The following is a 19400-nucleotide window of genomic DNA, read 5'->3' as shown; positions in this document are numbered from 1 at the left end:
TAGAACTGGTCTTAGTTCCAAATACAGCAAGCACTAAGTGGATGTATAGCCGAGAAGCAGGATTGGGGTTAGTGGATGGAAAAATTACTAAGACATATCCAGAAGAAGTGATTCTAGTTAAACAAATTTAATGAGATTCTTGCTGAAGGCAGGGAAATCAAATATTTCTTGAGGAGTGGTGGGGATGAAAAATTTGATCAGGTATTGAGAATGATCAGATATCAAGGGTAGGGGATGCTCTCTAAACTGATTTAACAGTATTCTTGCTAAATCTGGGTTATGAAAAGATGAATATGGAAGTACAAAAGTTTAGATGTAGGTGAGAAGAGGGTTCAGAGGAGCCTGACTGAAGTTTTGGCAAGGAGAGAGTCTTCATAATTCTGATATCAAAATGAAGATGGCAAAGGTCATTTTTATGTCATAGGATAAAGGCATTCTCATGGATGGAAAGTACCACACTAAGTGTGAGAACAACACTGGTAGCTGTTTGGGCAGTGATATAAGTTCAGACTGAAAGGAAAGATGAATGTGGTTCACGAAAGACCACATGTATTAGCGTATCCTGTTGAAGATTATGTTCTTTATTTTAATAGCAGCTGACATGTGAGTGACATAATTTTTTTAGTGATGGTGTTGGTACCATTGGGAAAGAACTAATGTAAAGAAAATAAAATAATTATGTAGGAAACAGTTTTTAGTCTAATGCAATAGAGATTTTCAAAAGAAATATAAGATTCTGAACTAGAGTAATAGCAGAAAGAATCAAGATGTATGAAAAATTTGTTGGAGTGAAATCTTAAAATTTATGTTTGTATGGAGGATATGAGAGGGAAGGGATGCAAAGACATCTTTGAGATTTTAGCCTAAATAATTGACTATCATAAGATGGATGTTGAGACTGTTAATCACATTAGTAATTAAGTCGATATCCATTTGTTTTGAGTGGAGTAGGAATATCTTCATTTTAGTTTTAAATGTACTGAACTAAGCTATTATTGAAATTGAGATGACTGACTACCCATAGCTAATTGCTCACATGAAGCCATGGCTCTGACCTCTGTGTTCTAACTGGGAGTAAACAAGTCAGGAACTAAGAGAGGGAGGCAACTGCCATTTTAAAACTCAGGAAAAGCATTTTCCAAATGCTTCTTCATATCCACTTAATAAACATGTTGCTTTCAGTTTGTTTACCTGAAGTATTCTAACTCCTCAGTCTATCTGTAAGGAATGTTGATTTGCATTTCAAAAATTTGCCCAAAGCTGTCAAATTGAGTAATACTTACATGTAGAGACTTCTTTTGTCAATGCAAATAAATGAAGTAAACAATTGTTAAAGCATAAAACAGAAATTCTCTTCCACTGGGTCAGTTTCCATTTCTTTGCATTTCTCAGCATGGTCAGAATAGTGCATTCCACATGTTTGTTGAATGTAACTGAGTCTTCTCTGCTCAGAACATTTGCTAAAGTGTGTACACACTGTTAAAAACAACCAGAGCTGGACACTAGTTAAAGCAATAAAAATAAATTTAATCCAGGAACTATTTCCATAAGGGAAAAGAGTCCTCAGTATAGAACTGGGCTCAATTCCAAATACAGAAAGGACACAGAGATGTATAGGCAAGGCACAGAGGAGGAGGAAGGTGAGAGGGGAGGAGTTACACCTGTGAATGGAAAATTCCTAGAGACATCAAGGGGAGGAAGATTCTTGCTAAACTGACTTAGCAGGATTCTTGTTGAAGGTAGGACACAGGATCAGATACCAGGGGAGGATTCTTTCTAAACTGACTTAGCAGGATTTGTACTACAAGTGGGATATATAGACCCAGCCAGAATACAAGGACAGGGTCCATGTTTGAGGTCTAGTAGAGAAGAAGGCTTAGGATCTTACCTAAAATTTGCTCAAGGAGAGAGTCTGTTAACAAACATACACGCAGAAGTGAGGAAAAAAGAAAGAGAAGAGCTATTATACAATATTTTTATCTGTTTGTTGTTTTGCTTCAGAGTTCCTTTTGCTTCCTAATAATGGAAATTCACATGAGGAAATACTTTACAATAGAAATATTGCAAATGTTTTACAAAATCATAGGTTTGGAAATAATGTGGAGAATACAGAATTACAGAAAAAAAGTAATGAGAAAAAGGTGGTCAATAACATAAATAGGCAAAATAAAAGTAACTGAAATAATTTTAATTTTGAACAGTTAAAGACAAAAATCATGTAATTACATATCTTTATACTTCGTAAGAACTTCAGAGGGTATCTATTCACTTTTAAGATGAAAAACTTAGAGTCCCAGAGAATGTACAGATTCTTTGGTGAAAGGGACTTGCACATCATTACCAACTATTTAACCAGAGCAGGTCAAGAGGGATTCTGTAAATGGTTTACATTTTCATTATGTCAAGAGCTTCTTTATTTTTACTCTAATACCATTTTTATTGAAATACACTTAAAATTTGAACATATTTATTTCAGATAAGTATCTGGCATTATCTGACACATTTTTTCCTCTAGAACTTTGTCTTATTGTTTTCATTTTGTGTGAAATTAAATTAGTCACTCACATAACTAACTTATTCACCATAACCTTTTAAAAGATTGGTGGACTATGTTGGTAAATAACTTATTGATGAATTAGTGAATTTTTATTAAACAAAATGTGTTTTTTTTTCTTTCAGCAATGACAATGCAGTTTATTAGTCATCAGTTCCCTGATTATCATGACCCTACTATAGGTAAGTGGAAGCTTCCTTTCTCCGTGAGCTCAAATAAAGACACTGTGACTAAGTGGCTTGAAAATAATAGCAATGTTGATGGAAAATAAATATAATTTACTCTGTGACCCAGAGCACATACACAAAAATCTATCATATGTAACGTACCACAACAGAAGCTTCAAGAGACAATATTTGTCCTTACTTCTTGCCGAGTACTCTGGGATTATCTATTCTATTTTATTTCTTTCTGGTGAATGGTGGTTGGAATCCATTAAGTGATTTCAGTATCTAATAATGGATATCTATCTGCATTTGAGAAGTTTCTCTGGATAATAAAATTGTACTCTGGATAATAAAATTGATGTGATTATATATGTATTTGCTCACTTCTGTCAGTCTCTGAATTTTCTACTGCAGAGTTATTTGGCCATGTTAATGGTGCATTTGGAACGTTAGATATAGACATAATATTATCCATCATTCTCATCTTGAAGGTTAGGAAACTGACATTTAAGGTGTTAAAATATTGCTAGAGCCAAAACACCACCCATGTTTTATTCCTCCTACCCAGTTTTCTTTCTGTCATAATATACTGCAGAAGCTTTGCATTGGGGAACAAGTTTTCTCCCTCATTCAAAGCACAAAAGATGTCTTTGAAATTGCTTTACTCATTCAAAAAACTACTTTAAAGAATTGGCTGGAAATTTTCAAGCAGAGTCCACCGTAGTACTCTTTGTCTAGAAACACGCTGGTATTAAAAACACGTCAAGCATTATTTCCCAGAGAGGGAGGCATATAGCCTCATGGCTGACTGGTTGCCTGGATGGTGAGCTCCTTTAACCACTCCCCATTACTTACCCTATTTGTTCCCTCTGTCTGAATATCTCTTATCCTCACCCCACCCATGGGTAAGATAATCTAGTTTCTACTATGCTTATCAAAAAATTTTAATTCAAGATCCTACTTATTAAATGTTATCCTGTAGATTATACTCCTGTATTCTTTCCCAAAAGGCCCCAGAATATTTCCTTGCATACCATTGCTGACATATATAAAACATATTTATTTTTAAATGTCTGATTATTTATTAAGACCACCTCATCAGTTGAAGTAAATCAATTATATTTAAGTACACGCAATTAGTATGTGGTAACTGGAAAAGACTTCCTTAATAAGTTGAGGTTTGTTTCTAAAGAGAAAGAAACTACTTTGTAAAGTTTTAGAAGTGGTTAGCTGCAACCGTTGCTTGATAATTCTCTAAGTCCATTTTCTAAATATCTTAATTCTAGAATGCCAATAGCTTTGTACCACACACTGTAAGTTACAGAAAAGGGACAATCTTTGAAAAAATCTCTGAATCTTTTATCTTGTTGGAAAATTCAATAATGTATGATTTACGAAATCAGAAATTCACTCAGTTGTTTATTATTTTCTGTTATTCTTTAAGCTTTGTAGGTATTGGTGTCTCAAAAACCAGCCTCTTGTTCATCAACTTCTCTCATCTAACAGCTTGAATAGGGCAGTAGATGTGAATAAATCATAAATGACTCCTTCAAAAAGAAGAAATGAGAAGTATATGATGATGTCTCCTTTAGTTATCCATGAGGCACATCTATCACTTGAGATTAAGAATACCTGGACATTCAGTACTAACAGATAGCTAAAATCATTCCTTTATCTGGCTATAAATAAAACAACTTTAGAGGAAGAAGTTTGAAAATGGAAACATAGAGTACTTTATTACTTTTGATTTGATTTTCCCATCATTTCATTTCTTGGCCTTTCTAGTGGGAATATTGGTTAACAATTTTCCATTGGTATCCTGCTTGCAGAAGGTAAAAGTCTGAAATAATTTACCTTCCACCTGCTTCTGCTACATAACTATAACTCAGTGTGGCTGACTTAATGACCTCTTAAGAGGAAATTCATATTAGTACAGCTTGAAAATCATTCAAATTATAGAAGAATAACACCTATCAAGGATACTGTTTTCACAATTGAGATAGGAAATAAATATTTTTCAATCCTTCTCTAGATCTGATTGTTACCCTACTGACTGAGGCTTTTAAATAGCCTTTTGTCTGAAATAATTGAGGGATATATGGCTTTATTTTCTCCCTTATATTCAGCTTAGAGTTATTCTTCTTTCAAATATACCTCAATTCTGAAAACATAAGATCCCTTTATCACTGAAAAGAGATATATTATTTGATACCAGAGTTCTTCCCAAGGAGTAATTGTTCCCCTTATTTATTGGCAACAATTTCAACATCAGTAACCAATGAATTTATAACAATGGAAAGGAAAAGCTGATTGGTTAATATCAGGTTACTTCACATTACTGTTTTTGTAAGGGTTAAAGCAGAGAAGACTTCTTTATTACACTGACTCAGGTAGAATGGAATCTCTTGCTTTCAGAAAGTATTGGCCTGTTCACGGGTCTATTTGCTTGCTTAACATTTCAGTTTGGTTTTGTGGCATCTAGTGTGATTGACTTCATTTTGATTTGGTCTCGTCTGTTAGGCCCAGGGCAGGAACTCAGTCCAAAACAATTGCCTGTCATAATTTTGTTTCATAGTTTAGAGCAGATAATCTCTGTACTTATTTTTGAAAGATGCATAGGAATTAGGCTGGTGAAGAGGAGGGATTGCTAAAACAAAAAGTATAGGCACCAAGACAAGACAGCACAACAAGTGACAAAGCTGGGGCATTTTGGGAACCAGAAGCCCAAGGGTGAAGTAAATGGTGTAATATATAGGATGGCAAAGGAAAGCTAAATACATTACCAGGCACCAGATCTTTGAATATCTTGCAGGCCTGGCTAAGGGTTTAGATACCTACAGTCTTATACTCTTCTGTGAGAGAAAGATGAATATTACCGACAGCCTGCTTAACTTTTCCATTTGTTAGTTCCAAGGCAGAAAAACTAAACATGCCTCAACTTTAATAGCTGATTTTCCGTAGTAGATGTTTACTTTTTCCAGGATTCTTTCTCATGGTGAAACACCCGATCTACCAGTATCTCATGCCAGAAACCCATGAATCATTCACAATACCTATTTAAACTTCTACATTAAACCACTCACAAAATTCTGTTGTTTCTACCTTTATAACAGATTTTAAAACTGTCCCCATCTCTCTATAAACTTTTCTGTCATCTTTTTCTAAGCCACACCCATCTCCAATTTGGACTTGTTTTAAAATTAATTTCTACACAGAACCAAAAAAAATCTTGAAAACTATAAATTTGGACTACTGTAATCTCTGTTTGATGGTCCCTAGTGTTGTATTATTTTTAGCATAAAAATTCTAAGAATAAAATGAAGACTCTCATGGTCTTGCTGTTATTTATGTCTTCAGCTTCCATACTTGTCACTTCTTTCTTGGGCATCAACCACATCCACCTTATTTTATTTTATTTATTTATTTATTTATTTATTTATTATTATTATACTTTAAGTTTTAGGGTACATGTGCACAATGTGCAGGTTAGTTACCTATGTATACATGTGCCATGCTGCTGTGCTGCACCCATTAACTCATCATTTAGCATTAGGTATATCTCCTAATGCTATCCCTCCCCATTCTCCCCCGCCCCACAACGGTCCCCAGAGTGTGATGTTCCCCTTCCTGTGTCCATGTGTTCTCAATGTTCAATTCCCACCTATGAGTGAGAACATGCGGTGTTTGTTTTTTTGTCCTTGGGATAGTTTACTGAGAATGATGATTTCCAATTTCATCCATGTCACTACAAAGGACGTGAACTCATCATTTTTTATGGCTGCATAGTATTCCATGGTGTATATGTGCCACATTTTCTTAATCCAGTCTATCATTTTTCGACATTTGGCTTGGTTCCAAGTCTTTGCTGTTGTGAATATTGCCTCAATAAACGTACGTGTGCATGTGTCTTTATAGCAGCATGATTTATAGTCCCTTGGGTATATACCCAGTAATGGGATGTCTGGGTCAAATGGTATTTCTAGTTCTGGATCCCTGAGGAATTGCCACACTGACTTCCACAATGGCTGAACTAGTTTAAAGTCCCACCAACAATGTAAAAGTGTTCCTATTTCTCCACATCCTCTCCAGCACCTGTTGTTTCCTGACTTTTTAATGATTGCCATTCTAACTGGTGTGAGATGGTATCTCACTGTGGTTTTGATTTGCATTTCTCTGATGGCCAGTGATGGTGAGCATTTTTTCATGTGTTTTTTGGCTGCATAAATGTCTTCTTTTGAGAAGTGTCTGTTCATGTCCTTCGCCCACTTTTTGATGGGGTTGTTTGTTTTTTTCTTGCGAATTTCTTTGAGTTCATTGTAGATTCTGGATATTAGCCCTTTGTCAGATGAGTAGGTTGCAAAAATTTTCTCGCATTCTGTAGGTTGCCTCTTCACTCTGATGGTAGTTTCTTTTGCTGTGCAGAAGCTCTTGAGTTTAATGAGATCCCATTTGTCAATTCTGGCTTTTGTTGCCATTGCTTTTGGTGTTTTAGACATGAAGTCCTTGCCCATGCCTATGTCCTGAATGGTAATGCCTAGGTTTTCTTCTAGGGTTTTTATGGTTTTAGGTCTAACATTTAAGTCTTTAATCCATCTTGAATTGATTTTTGTATAAGGTGTAAGGAAGGGATCCAGTTTCAGCTTTCTACATATGGCTAGCCAGTTTTCCCAGCACCATTTATTAAATAGGGAATCCTTTCCCCATTGCTTGTTTTTCTCAGGTTTGTGGAAGATCAGATAGTTGTAGATATGCGGTGTTATTTCTGAGGACTCTGTTCTGTTGCATTGATCTATATCTCTGTTTTGGTACCAGTACCATGCTGTTTTGGTTACTGTAGCCTTGTAGTATAGTTTGAAGTCAGGTAGCATGATGCCTCCAGCTTTGTTCTTTTGGCTTAGGATTGACTTGGCGATACGGGCCCTGTTTTGGTTCCATATGAACTTTAAAGTAGTTTTTTCCAATTCTCTGAAGAAAGTCATTGATAGCTTGATGGGGATGGCATTGAATCTCTAAATTACCAAGGGCAGTATGGCCATTTTCACGATATTGATTCTTCCTGCCCATGAGCATGGAATGTTCTTCCATTTCTTTGTATCCTCTTTTATTTCATTGAGCAGTGGTTTGTAGTTCTCCTTGAAGAGGTCCTTCACGTCCCTTGTAAGTTGGATTCCTAGGTATTTTATTCTCTTTGAAGCAATTGTGAATGAGAGTTCACTCATGATTTGGCTCTCTGTTTCTCTGTATTGGTGTATAAGAATGCTTGTGATTTTTGTACATTTATTTTGTATCCTGAGACTTTGCTGAAGTTGCTTATCAGCTTAAGGAGATTTTGGGCTGAGACAGTGGGGTTTTCTAGATATACTGTCATGTCATCTGCAAACAGGGACAATTTGACTTCCTCTTTTCCTAATTGAATACCCTTGATTTCCTTCTCCTGCCTAATTGCCCTGGCCAGAACTTCCAACACTATGTTGAATAGGAGTGGTGAGAGAGGGCATCCCTATCTTGTGCCAGTTTTCAAAGGGAATGCTTCCAGTTTTTGCCCATGCAGTATGATATTGGCTGTAGGTTTGTCATAGATAGCTCTTATTATTTTGAGATACATCCCATCAATACCTAATTTATTGAGAGTTTTTAGCATGAAGCGTTGTTGAATTTTGTCAAAGGCCTTTTCTGCATCTATTGAGATAATCATGTGGTTTTTGTCTTTGGTTCTGTTTATATGCTGGATTACATGTATTGATTTGCGTGTATTGAACCAGCCTTGCATCCCAGGGATGAAGCCCACTTGATCATGGTGGATAAGCTTTTTGATGTGCTGCTGGATTTGGTTTGCCAGTATTTTATTGAGGATTTTTGCATCAATGTTGATCAAGGATATTGGTCTAAAATTCTCTTTTTTGGTTGTGTCTCTACCAGGCTTTGGTATCAGGATGATGCTGGCCTCATAAAATGAGTTAGGGAGGATTCTCTCTTTTCTATTGATTGGAATAGTTTCACAAGCAATGGTACCAGTTCCTCCTTGTACCTCTGGTAGAATTCGGTTGTGAATCCATCTGGTCCTGGACTCTTTTTGGTTGGTAAGCTATTGATTATTGCCACAATTTCAGCTCCTGTTATTGGTCTATTCAGAGATTCAACTTCTTCCTGCTTTAGTCTTGGGAGGGTGTATGTGTTGAGGAATTTATCTATTTCTTCTAGATTTTCTAGTTTATTTGCGTAGAGGTGTTTGTAGTATTCTCTGATGGTAGTTTGTATTTCTGTGGGATCAGTGGTGATATCCCCTTTATCATTTTTTATTGCGTCTATTTGATTCTTCTCTCTTTTCTTCTTTATTAGTCTTGCTAGTGGTCTATCAATTTTGTTGATCCTTTCAAAAAAACAGCTCCTGGATTCATTAATTTTTTGAAGGGTTTTTTGTGTCTCTATTTCCTTCAGTTCTGCTCTGATTTTCGTTATTTTTTGCCTTCTGCTAGCTTTTGAATGTGTTTGCTCTTGCTTGTCTAGTTCTTTTAATTGTGATTTTAGGGTGTCAATTTTGGATCTTTCCCGCTTTCTCTTGTGGGCATTTAGTGCTATAAATTTCCCTCTACACACTGCTTTGAATGTGTCCCAGAGATTCTGGTACGTTGTGTCTTTGTTCTTGTTGGTTTCAAAGAACATCTTTATTTCTGCCTTCATTTTGTTATGTACCCAGTAGTCATTCAGGAGCAGGTTGTTCAGTTTCCATGTAGTTGAGCGGTTTTGAGTGAGTTTCTTAATCCTGAGTTCTAGTTTGATTGCACTGTGGTCTGAGAGACAGTTTGTTATAATTTCTATTCTTTGACATGTGCTGAGGAGAGCTCTACTTCCAACTATGTGGTCAATTTTGGAATAGGTGTGGTGTGGTGCTGAAAAAAATGTATATTCTGTTGATTTGGGGTGGAGAGTTCTGTAGATGTCTTCTAGGTCTGCTTGGTGCAGAGCTGAGTTCAATTCCTGGCTATCCTTGTTAACTTTCTGTCTCCTTGATCTGTCTAATGTTGACAGTGGGGTGTTAAAATCTCCCATTATTATTGTGTGGGAGTCTAAGTCTCTTTGTAGGTCTCTAAGGACTTGCTTTATGAATCTGGGTGCCTCTGTGTTGGGTGCATATATATTTAGGATAGTTAGCTCTTCTTGTTGAATTGATCCCTTTACCATTATGTAATGGCCTTCTTTGTCTCTTTTGATCTTAGTTGGTTTAAAGTCTATTTTATAAGAGACTAGGATTGCAACCCCTGCCTTTTTTTGTTTTCCATTTGCTTGGTAGATCTTCCTCCATCCTTTTATTTTGAGCCTATGTGTGTCTCTGCACATGAGGTGGGTTTTCTGAATACAGCACACTGGTGAGTCTTGACTCTTTATCCAATTTGCCAGTCTGTGTCTTTTAATTGGAGCATTTAGTCCATTTACATTTAAAGTTAATGTTGTTATGTGTGAATTTGATCCTGTCATTATGATGTTAGCTGGTTATTTTGCTCGTTAGTTGATGCAGTTTTTTCCTAGCCTTGATGGTCATTACAATTTGGCATGATTTTGCAGTGGCTGCTACTGGTTGTTCCTTTCCATGTTTAGTGCTTCCTTCAGGAGCTCTTTTAGGGCAGGCCTGGTGGTGACAAAATCTCTCAGCATTTGCTTGTCTGTAAAGTATTTTATTTCTCCTTCACTTATGAGGCTTAGTTTGGCTGGATATGAAATTCTGGGTTGAAAATTCTTTTCTTTAAGAATGTTGAATATTGGCCCCCACTCTCTTCTGGCTTGTAGAGTTTCTGCCAAGAGATCCGCTGTTAGTCTGATGGGCTTCCCTTTGTGGGTAACTCGACATTTCTCTCTGGCTGCCCTTAACATTTTTTCCTTCATTTCAACTTGGTGAATCTGACAATTATGTGTCTTGGAGTTGCTCTTCTCGAGGAGTATCTTTGTGGCATTCTCTGTATTTCCTGAATCTGAATGTTGGCCTGTCTTGCTAGATTGGTTAAGTTCTCCTGGATAATATCCTGCAGAGTGTTTTCCAACTTGGTTCCATTCTCCCCGTCACTTTCAGGTACACCAATCAGACGTAGATTTGGTCTTTTCACATAGTTCCATATTTCTTGGAGGCTTTGTTCATTTCTTTTTATTCTTTTTTCTCTAAACTTCCCTTCTCACTTCATTTCATTCATTTCGTCTTCCATCACTGATACCCTTTCTTCCAGTTGATCACATCAGCTCCTGAGGCTTCTGCATTCTTCACATAGTTCTCGAGCCTTGGCTTTCAGCTCCATCAGCTCCTTTAAGCACTTCTCTGTATTGGTTATTCTAGTTATACATTCATCTAAATTTTTTTCAAAGTTTTTAACTTCTTTGCCTTTGGTTTGAATTTCCTCCTGTAGCTCGGAGTATGATCATCTGAAGCCTTCTTCTCTCAACTTGTCAAAGTCACTCTCCATCCAGCTTTGTTCTGTTGCTGGTGAGGAACTGCGTTCCTTTGGAGGAGGAGAGGCACTCTGTTTTCTAGAGTTTCCAGTTTTTCTTCTCTGTTTTTTCCCCATCTTTGTGGTTTTATCTACTTTTGGTCTTTGATGATGGTGATATACAGATGGGTATTTGGTGTGTATGTCCTTTCTGTTTGTTAGTTTTCCTTCTAACAGACAGGACCCTCAGCTGCAGGTCTGTTGGAGTTTGCTAGAGGTCCACTCCAAACCCTGTTTACCTGGGTATCAGCAGTGGTGGCTGCAGAACAGTGGATATTCGTGAACCGCGAATGCTGCTGTCTGATTGTTCCTCTGGAAGTTTTGTCTCAGAGGAGTACCTGGCCATGTGAGGTGTCAGTCTGCCCCTACTGGGGGGTGCCTCCCAGTTAGGCTGCTCAGGGGTCAGGGATCAGGGACCCACTTGAGGAGGCAGTCTGCCCGTTCTCAGATCTCCAGCTGCATGCTGGGAGAACCACTACTCTCTTCAAAGCTGTCACACAGGGACATTTAAGTCTGCAGAGGTTACTGCTGTCTTTTTGTTTGTCTGTGCCCTGCCCCCAGAGGTGGAGCCTACAGAGGCAGGCAGGCCTCCTTGAGCTGTGGTGGGCTCCACCCAGTTCGAGCTTCCCAGCTGCTTTGTTTACCTAAGCAAGCCTGGGCAATGGTGGGCGCCCCTCCCCCAGCCTCGCTGCCGCCTTGCAGTTTGATCTCAGACTGCTGTGCTAGCAATCAGTGAGACTCCGTGGGCGTAGGACCCTCCGAGCCAGGTGTGGGATATAATTTCCTGGTGCACCGTTTTTTAAGCCCGTTGGAAAAGCGCAGTATTAGAGTGGTAGTGACCCGATTTTCCAGGTGCCATCTGTCACTGCTTTCTTTGACTAGGAAAGGGAATTCCCTGACCCCTTGCGCTTCCCGAGTGAGGCAATGCCTCGCCCTGCTTCAGCTCGCACACGGTGCGCTGCACCCTCTGTCCTGCTCCCACTGTCTGGCACTCCCTAGTGAGATGAACCCGCTACCTCAGATGGAAATACAGAAATCACCTGTCTTCTGCTTGGCTCACGCTGGGAGCTGTAGACCAGAGCTGTTCCTATTCGGCCATCTTGGCTCCCTCCCCCCACCTTATTTTAGATCCACAAACTAGTTAAGCCCTTTTCTGTCTTAGGGCATTTTCACCCATATTTTACCCAGAATGCTCTTCACTTTTTCACTTACGTCTTTGCTTCATTCACTCATAGTTTTCTGTTAAACTTAAATTTAAATATTGCTTCCTCAAGAGTGCCCCTTTTGACTTCTCAAAAATAAGCCTTTCTTTTATGCATTCTTTTAGAATGTTGAATACTTTTAATATCACTAATCTCTATGAAATTAAATAATTGTGTAGATAATTATCTGTCAAATTGAAGTGTCATAAAGTTTAAAAATGCCCAATATGTTATTACTAGTGTATCCCAGACCTAAACAGAATGTTGAACATATAGCAGATGCTATAAAATATTAATTAAATGGAAAATTAGTAAGCAAATACATTTCTAGGAAAGCATTAATCATTTTTAGATATTGCTATAGTAACTTTAGAGTCCTGGTGAGCAACTAAACTAATAACTAATCAAAGGTGTTCTAGTAGTCTTTTATAAAAATTCTCTATGTTTGTTAATTACTATTTCTTGACCTAAAATGATTAGCAAAAGAAAATTTTCATGAAAAATTAAAAACATTGTGCTAATGCCAATCATTCTTTATTTTTTCTTATCTTACTCCTCTGCTCTCCTAATCCTTCCTCTTTATTCAATATCAGTTCCTTAACAAATGTTTATGTTTCAGGCATTGTTCAAAGCAAAGGAGTCAAAGGTGCACAATGATAAGCAATAATTCCTTTTTCATTGAGTTTCTTTGCCTACTTTTATTTTGTCATCTCTGAGAGCTGATCATATCTCCTTGTCTAGAGTCCAATTTTTCTTTTTTTTGTCTCATTGCATTAAGATGACTTGAGGTCATTACATTAATACAGAACAAAATTTAGTTACAAAAAACTGGCCTTAAGGACCTACCCATTGTTTCTTAGGGTTGCTTTCCTTTTGGAAAGAAAACAGCTTTAACAACCGAGCAATCAGTTATTATTTTATTATCTCATTTGCCCATCCATTTATTTGGTTCTCACAGTGCCCAGAAATTCACAAGACCAACAAGTTTCCAACTATACTTACATATCCTATTTTCAAGGAACACATCGTCTTGTAATTGACTCATCTGAGAATGCTTTTCCTCTTTTAGTGTTTTAGACTTCCAATTTTACTTACAAACCATGAAAACTGCGTAATACTCTCATCTGAAAGATTTATATTCTTTCTGAGCAATTGAAAAGGACTGTAACAAGTTCTACAAAAAAAGAATAAAATGCTATATATAGAGTTAAGTCTTCCTGAATGATTTGGGAAGCTTGAAAAAACAAGGACTTTATATAAGCAGCAAAGTACATCAACAATATAGACAGGTCATCTGCAGATAGCCTCATGCTCAATGGCTATTAGACCAGCATGGAACAAATATATCACATTAAGTATACATTTCTCAATATCTCTTGTAGAAAAACAAAATACTTCTTAAGCTAGGAATTTAGAAAAATACTGTGTTTGAATTACACTAAAATGGCCTGTTCTTTGTCTAAAATGTACACTAATAGAGTCACTCCTTTGTGTCACTAGAAAATTCCTGTTAAAATATAAATGCTCAGGGGAGAGTTAATGCCTAGAGCCATTAGGGGTCATTTATATATTTGCATAGATTAATGTATCCAATTATTCTAGAGAGCAAACCACAGAGCCATGGTCTACAGAGAAACACTGAACAGGTACTTACTGAAGGGGTCTGGAGAAGGGAGGATATTACTAGTAGGCAGGATAAGTGCTCCAGTATAACTCTTGAAGGAAATCAAGGCCTATAAACTAAACTTGAAGAATTATACTTATTAATGACTCTGGAATGTTTGAATGTGGTACAATAGAAAGATAATTCATATGAAACTAATTAAATTGGATATTAAATTCTGCCTTCATCCTGGCTCCCTATTTTCTTTCCAAACGGATCCTGTAACACCCTCTTGCTTGCTGCACACCAACCACACTGGACTCCCATTAGTTCTTTAAATATGCCAAGCAACCTCTTCTCTGCCTTTGGATTTTGTCAAGATACTCTCCTGTACCTTAAACACCTTCCTTCTGCTCTTTACAGAACAAGTTCTTACTCATTCTTCAGGTCTCAGTTTGCATACATCTCCTCAGAGAGGCCTCTGATCATCTTGTCTAAGTTAACTGCTTACCGCATAAACACACACATAGGCATACATACAGACACATACACACATATGAATGCAAAACATACAGGTGCATTTCCTATATCAGCACACAGCTTGTTTCCTTAATCATATTTATTCCATTCTGAATTAAAAGTTATATTAATTTTTTGTTCATCTTCCCATATAAAAATTAGGTTCCGTGGTGTCAGAAAACATGCCTGCTTTGTTCTGAATTTCATACAGGACCTCGCACAGTTCATGTTTATTATGAATGATCAAAACATTTGTGGAATACAAGAATGCATGAGCAACTTCAGTGACATTTTTTTCCCTTGTTATCTAAGTTAGATTTCTATGGTCACATAATTTCAGACCTCTTGACTCTCTCATTCAATGTAGTAAGCTAAGGCACCACCCAAATTAAACCTAAACCTTTTATGAAGTTGCACTGGAGCAGCTGAGCATGACCATGAAGCATGGTCTCACTTTAAATGTATTATGCTTGATCTTAAATAGGCTTTTAATGGTGCTCTGGAATACACATCCAGGTCATAGACTACTCAATTTCTCACTGCTCTAAAATCACCAACTTCTCCTCCTATCTTCACATCTTCACTGATGACCTTGCTTTCTACTTTACTTAGACAATGGAAACATCTAGAAGATAAATTTTAAAGACTCCCACCCAGAAGATACTTCTAAAGCTACCCACCACTCTGAGTCCATACTTAGCCTTGCCACTTATTAACTTAGGTGAACTGCCAATGCTCCTACATAAGCCAGTACTACCATTTCCATTCAGTAGATTCCATCTCCATGTCCAAATCAAAAATCTTGCTCAAAACAATATTTTCTTTTTGTGAATCACTTCTTATCAGCATAAAAATGGTGTTTTTGCACTCTAAATATCAAGAAACATTAAAAATTCTTTTTTGACCCCACTTCTTCTACTAGTGTCTTTTGCATTTCTCCACTGCTTTGCTATAAAGGTGCTCAGAGTTGAATGTACCACCAGACTCGAATTCCCTTTCTACTACTTTCTTCAATCAACTCTAGCCATGTTTTCATATCATCACTCTACTGAAATTGCTTTTATTAGGGTTACCTTGACTCTTTAGTGGCTAGTCCAAGGACAATATTAATTCTTTCCATTTTAACTTACCAGCAGCATTTGATATGTTCTACCACTCTTGGATTTCATCCACTTTTTTCACTTGGCATACAACATATCATACTCTCTTGATTTCCCTCTAACCTCTGTAACAGCCTTTCTGACACTGTCTGGTACTTCCTGTTTACCTAAGACTCAGCATTTGGTCTTCTTGCATTTGGTCTTCTTATTTTCTCTCTCTACATACCCTTCATTGGTGATTGTCTTCAGTGTCATGGCCTTGTGTATCATGTATATGTTACAACTCCAAAATTTATTTCTCCATCTTATATTTCTCTCTTGAATTTCATACTTATATCTCTAGCTTCCAACTCAACTTCTCCATTTAGATGTCTAATAGACATTCCTGAATTCCCCTGTTCAAAGCTGACTTCTGGTTCTTTCTACAAAAAAAAAAAAAATAACAAAAAAAAAACTTTTTCATCTACAGCCTTTCCTTCTTTTTTCTTTCTTTCTTTCTTTTTTTTTTTTTTTTTTTTTTTTTTTTTTTTTTTTTTGACGGAGTCTTGCTCTGTTGCCAGGCTGGAGTACAGTGGTGTGATCTCAACTCACTGTACCCTCTGCCTCCCAGGTTCAAGTGATTCTCCTACTTCAGCTTCCCAAGTAGCTGGGACTACAGGCACGCACCACCACACCCCGCTAATTTTTGTATTTTTAGTGGAGATGGGGTTTTACCATGTTGGCCAGGATGGCTCAATCTCTTGACCTCGTGATCCACCAGCCTTGGCTTCCCAAAGTGCTGGGATTACCGGCATAAGCCACCGTGCCCAGCCAACCTTTCTTATCTCTATGGTAATCTCATCATTCTGGGTTCTCATACCTAAAACCTTTGACTCTTTCTTGATTTTTTTCTTTTGCCACACAATATACTGTCAGGAGGTCTTGTTGACTCTACTTCCAAATATGTACAACATTCATCTATTCTCACTACCTCTGCTGCTACCATCTTGATCTAAGCCAGAAGAATCCCCAGCCTACATTATTATTTTAGATCCTTGTTTCTACTCTTGCCTCACTTTGCAGCTTATTTTCACTATAACAGAGTTATTTATTTGCCTTTATTTATTTATAGATTGAGAGGTAATAATGCAGTTTTGTTTCATGGGTATATTATATAGTGGTGAAGTCTGGTCTTTTAGTGTAGCCATCACCTGAATATTGTACCTTGTCTCCCTTAAGTAATTTTTAATCCCTCACATCCCCCGACCATCCCACCTTTTGGAGTCTTCAGTAACTATTATCACACTCTTTATGTTCATGTGTACACAATATTTAGCTCTCACCAGTGAAAGTGTATGATATTTGAATTTCTATTTGAGTTATTTCACATAAGATAATTGCCTCTAGTTTCATCCATGTTGCTGCAGAAGACATGATTTCTTTTTTAATGGTTTAGTAGTATTTCATGGCATATATATATGTGGGTGTGTGTGTGTGTGACATATATATCTATGTATGTGACATATAGATATGTCAAATATATGTTGTATTTTCTTTATACAGTCCTTCTTTTATGGACACTTAGTTTGATTCCATGTCATTGCTATTGTAGGTACCTTTTTGCTATGATGACTTATTTTCCTTGGAGTAGATACTCAGTAGCAGGACTGCTAAACCAAATGGTAGTTCTATTTTTAGTTATCTGATAAATCTCTTTATCATTTTCCACAGTTTGTACTAATTTACATTCTTACCATTCTTACCAAGAGTATATAAGCATTCCCTTTGCTCTGCAATCCTCACCAAGATCTACTATTTGCCTATTTGCTGCCTGATTTTTTTTTTTTTTTTTTTTTTTTTTTTTTTTTGAGACAGAATCTCACTCTGTCACTCAGGCTGAAAGTGCAGTGACATGATTTCAGCTCACTGCAGCCTCGACCTCCTGGGTTCAAGAAATTCTCCTGCCTCAGCCTCCTCAGTAGCTGTGATTACAGGCACGTGCCACCATGCCCTACTAATTTTTGTATTTTCAGTGGAGATGAGGTTTCGCCATGTTGGCCAGGCTAGTTTTGAATTCCCGACCTCAAGTGATCCGTCTGCCTTGGCCTCCCAAAGTTCTGGGATTACAGGCATGAGCCACCATGCCCGCCTTATTGGCTTGTTAATAGTAGCCATTCTGACTGGTGTAACATGATTTCTCATTGGTCTAATTTGCATTTCTCTGATGAGTGATACTGAGCATTTATTCATATATTTGTTGGCTGTTTGTCTTCTTTTGAAAAAAAAAAGTCTTTTTATGTTCTTTGCCCACTTTATAATGAGCTATTTTGTTGTTGTTGTTGTTGTTGTTGTTGTTGTTGTTGTTGAGTTGTTTGAGTTCCATGAAGATTCTGGATATTAGCCCTTTGTTGGAAGCATAGTTTGCAAATATTTTCTCCTGTCCTGCAGGTTGTCTATTCACTCTGTTGATTACTTATTTTGCTGTGCTCAAGCTTTTTAGTTTAATTAAGTTCTATCTGTTTACTTTTGTTTTTGTTGCATTTGTTTTTGAGGTCTCAGTCATGAATTACTTGCCAAGGCTAATGTCCAAGAGTTTTTCTCAGTTTTTATTCTAGTTTTTTTTTAAAATATATTTTTAGGTCTTACATTTAAGTCTCCAATCCATCTTGAGTTAATATTTGTATATGGTAAAGATAGGGGTCCAGTTTCATTATTCTGCATATGACAATCCAGTTTTGTCAGCACCATCTATTGAATAAGGTGTCCTTTCTCCAGTGTATGTTTTCCTTGATTTTGTGGAAGATCAGCTGGCTGTAGGTATGTGGCTTTATTTCTGGCCTTCTATTCTGTTTCGTTGATCTATGTGTCTATTTTTATACCAGAAAGATCTTTTCAAAACATAAGCTTGATTATGTCACTCTGTTCAAAACCCTTCAGTAGCTCCCCATTTCACCCAGAGTAAAAGGTAACTGACAACGGCCTATGAAAGCATATGAATGACATACCTTGACCATCTGACTTTTATTTTTTAGCATTCTTCCTCATTTATTTGATGTCCTTACTATCCTCTTTGTTGCTGAAACATGCCAGATAATTTCTTACACGATATCTGTGCACTTGATATTTCCTTTCCTGGAATGCTTTTCTTAAAATACTCTAAGAGCTAACATCCTTACCTTTTTCAAGTCTCTTCTTCAGGATTCAAATGCCTTTTTTTCAAACATGCTTACACTGACCACCATCGAACCTCCAGAATATACTCACTCTCTTCTATTCTTTTTCTCAAAGAACATTTTACCTTATTATTTAGTATATAGTTATATGTGTCTTCCTTAGCTAGAAAATAGATGCTGTTTTAGTCATTGGAGTCTCCCAAAAATGATCAGTGTGTGGTTTATAGCAGAGAATCAATAAATTGTTGAGTGAATAACTAAAGTACTTATTGTTCCTTCAACCTTGAAAAATTTAACATATGTTGCTGGCCTTTCCTCATCTATAAAAATGCAGTGATGACATTATTTTCCATAATTTTTTTGTGAAATAATGTAGATATAATTGCTTTATACTCTGCTGAAGACAAAATGAATATTTTGATTTCCTTAGCAGGAATTAATCGAACTATAAGATGAAAACGGTGAAATAGAAAGCTGTCAGGATAAGGACACCTAGACTTTGTGCTCTTCTTTGAAGTCTCAGAGAATCTATTCATAGAGAATGATTAGAAAGGCAACCGTAATGTCAATTTATTAACTTACAATGAGATATTACTGTCATTGCAACTGGAATTACTCAAAGCACTTAT

At 36.9% G+C, this 19400-nt stretch overlaps 1 protein-coding gene across 1 annotated transcript in view; it reads left to right on the top strand.

The window, feature by feature from the left end:
• RIT2 (Ras like without CAAX 2) overlaps positions 1–19400 on the top strand; it is a 384646-nt gene that overhangs the window by 79914 nt on the left and 285332 nt on the right. Inside the window, exon 2 of the mRNA XM_054460870.2 lies at positions 2680–2736. Within this exon, the coding sequence (XP_054316845.1) occupies positions 2680–2736 (57 nt within the window). The remainder of the gene's footprint in view (positions 1–2679; positions 2737–19400) is intronic.

The sequence above is a fragment of the Pongo pygmaeus genome, chromosome 17 (assembly GCF_028885625.2).
Source record: "Pongo pygmaeus isolate AG05252 chromosome 17, NHGRI_mPonPyg2-v2.0_pri, whole genome shotgun sequence".
Lineage (NCBI taxonomy): Eukaryota > Metazoa > Chordata > Mammalia > Primates > Hominidae > Pongo > Pongo pygmaeus.
Note: the sequence above shows the minus strand (reverse complement) of the source record. Positions and strands in the feature narration are given on the sequence as shown.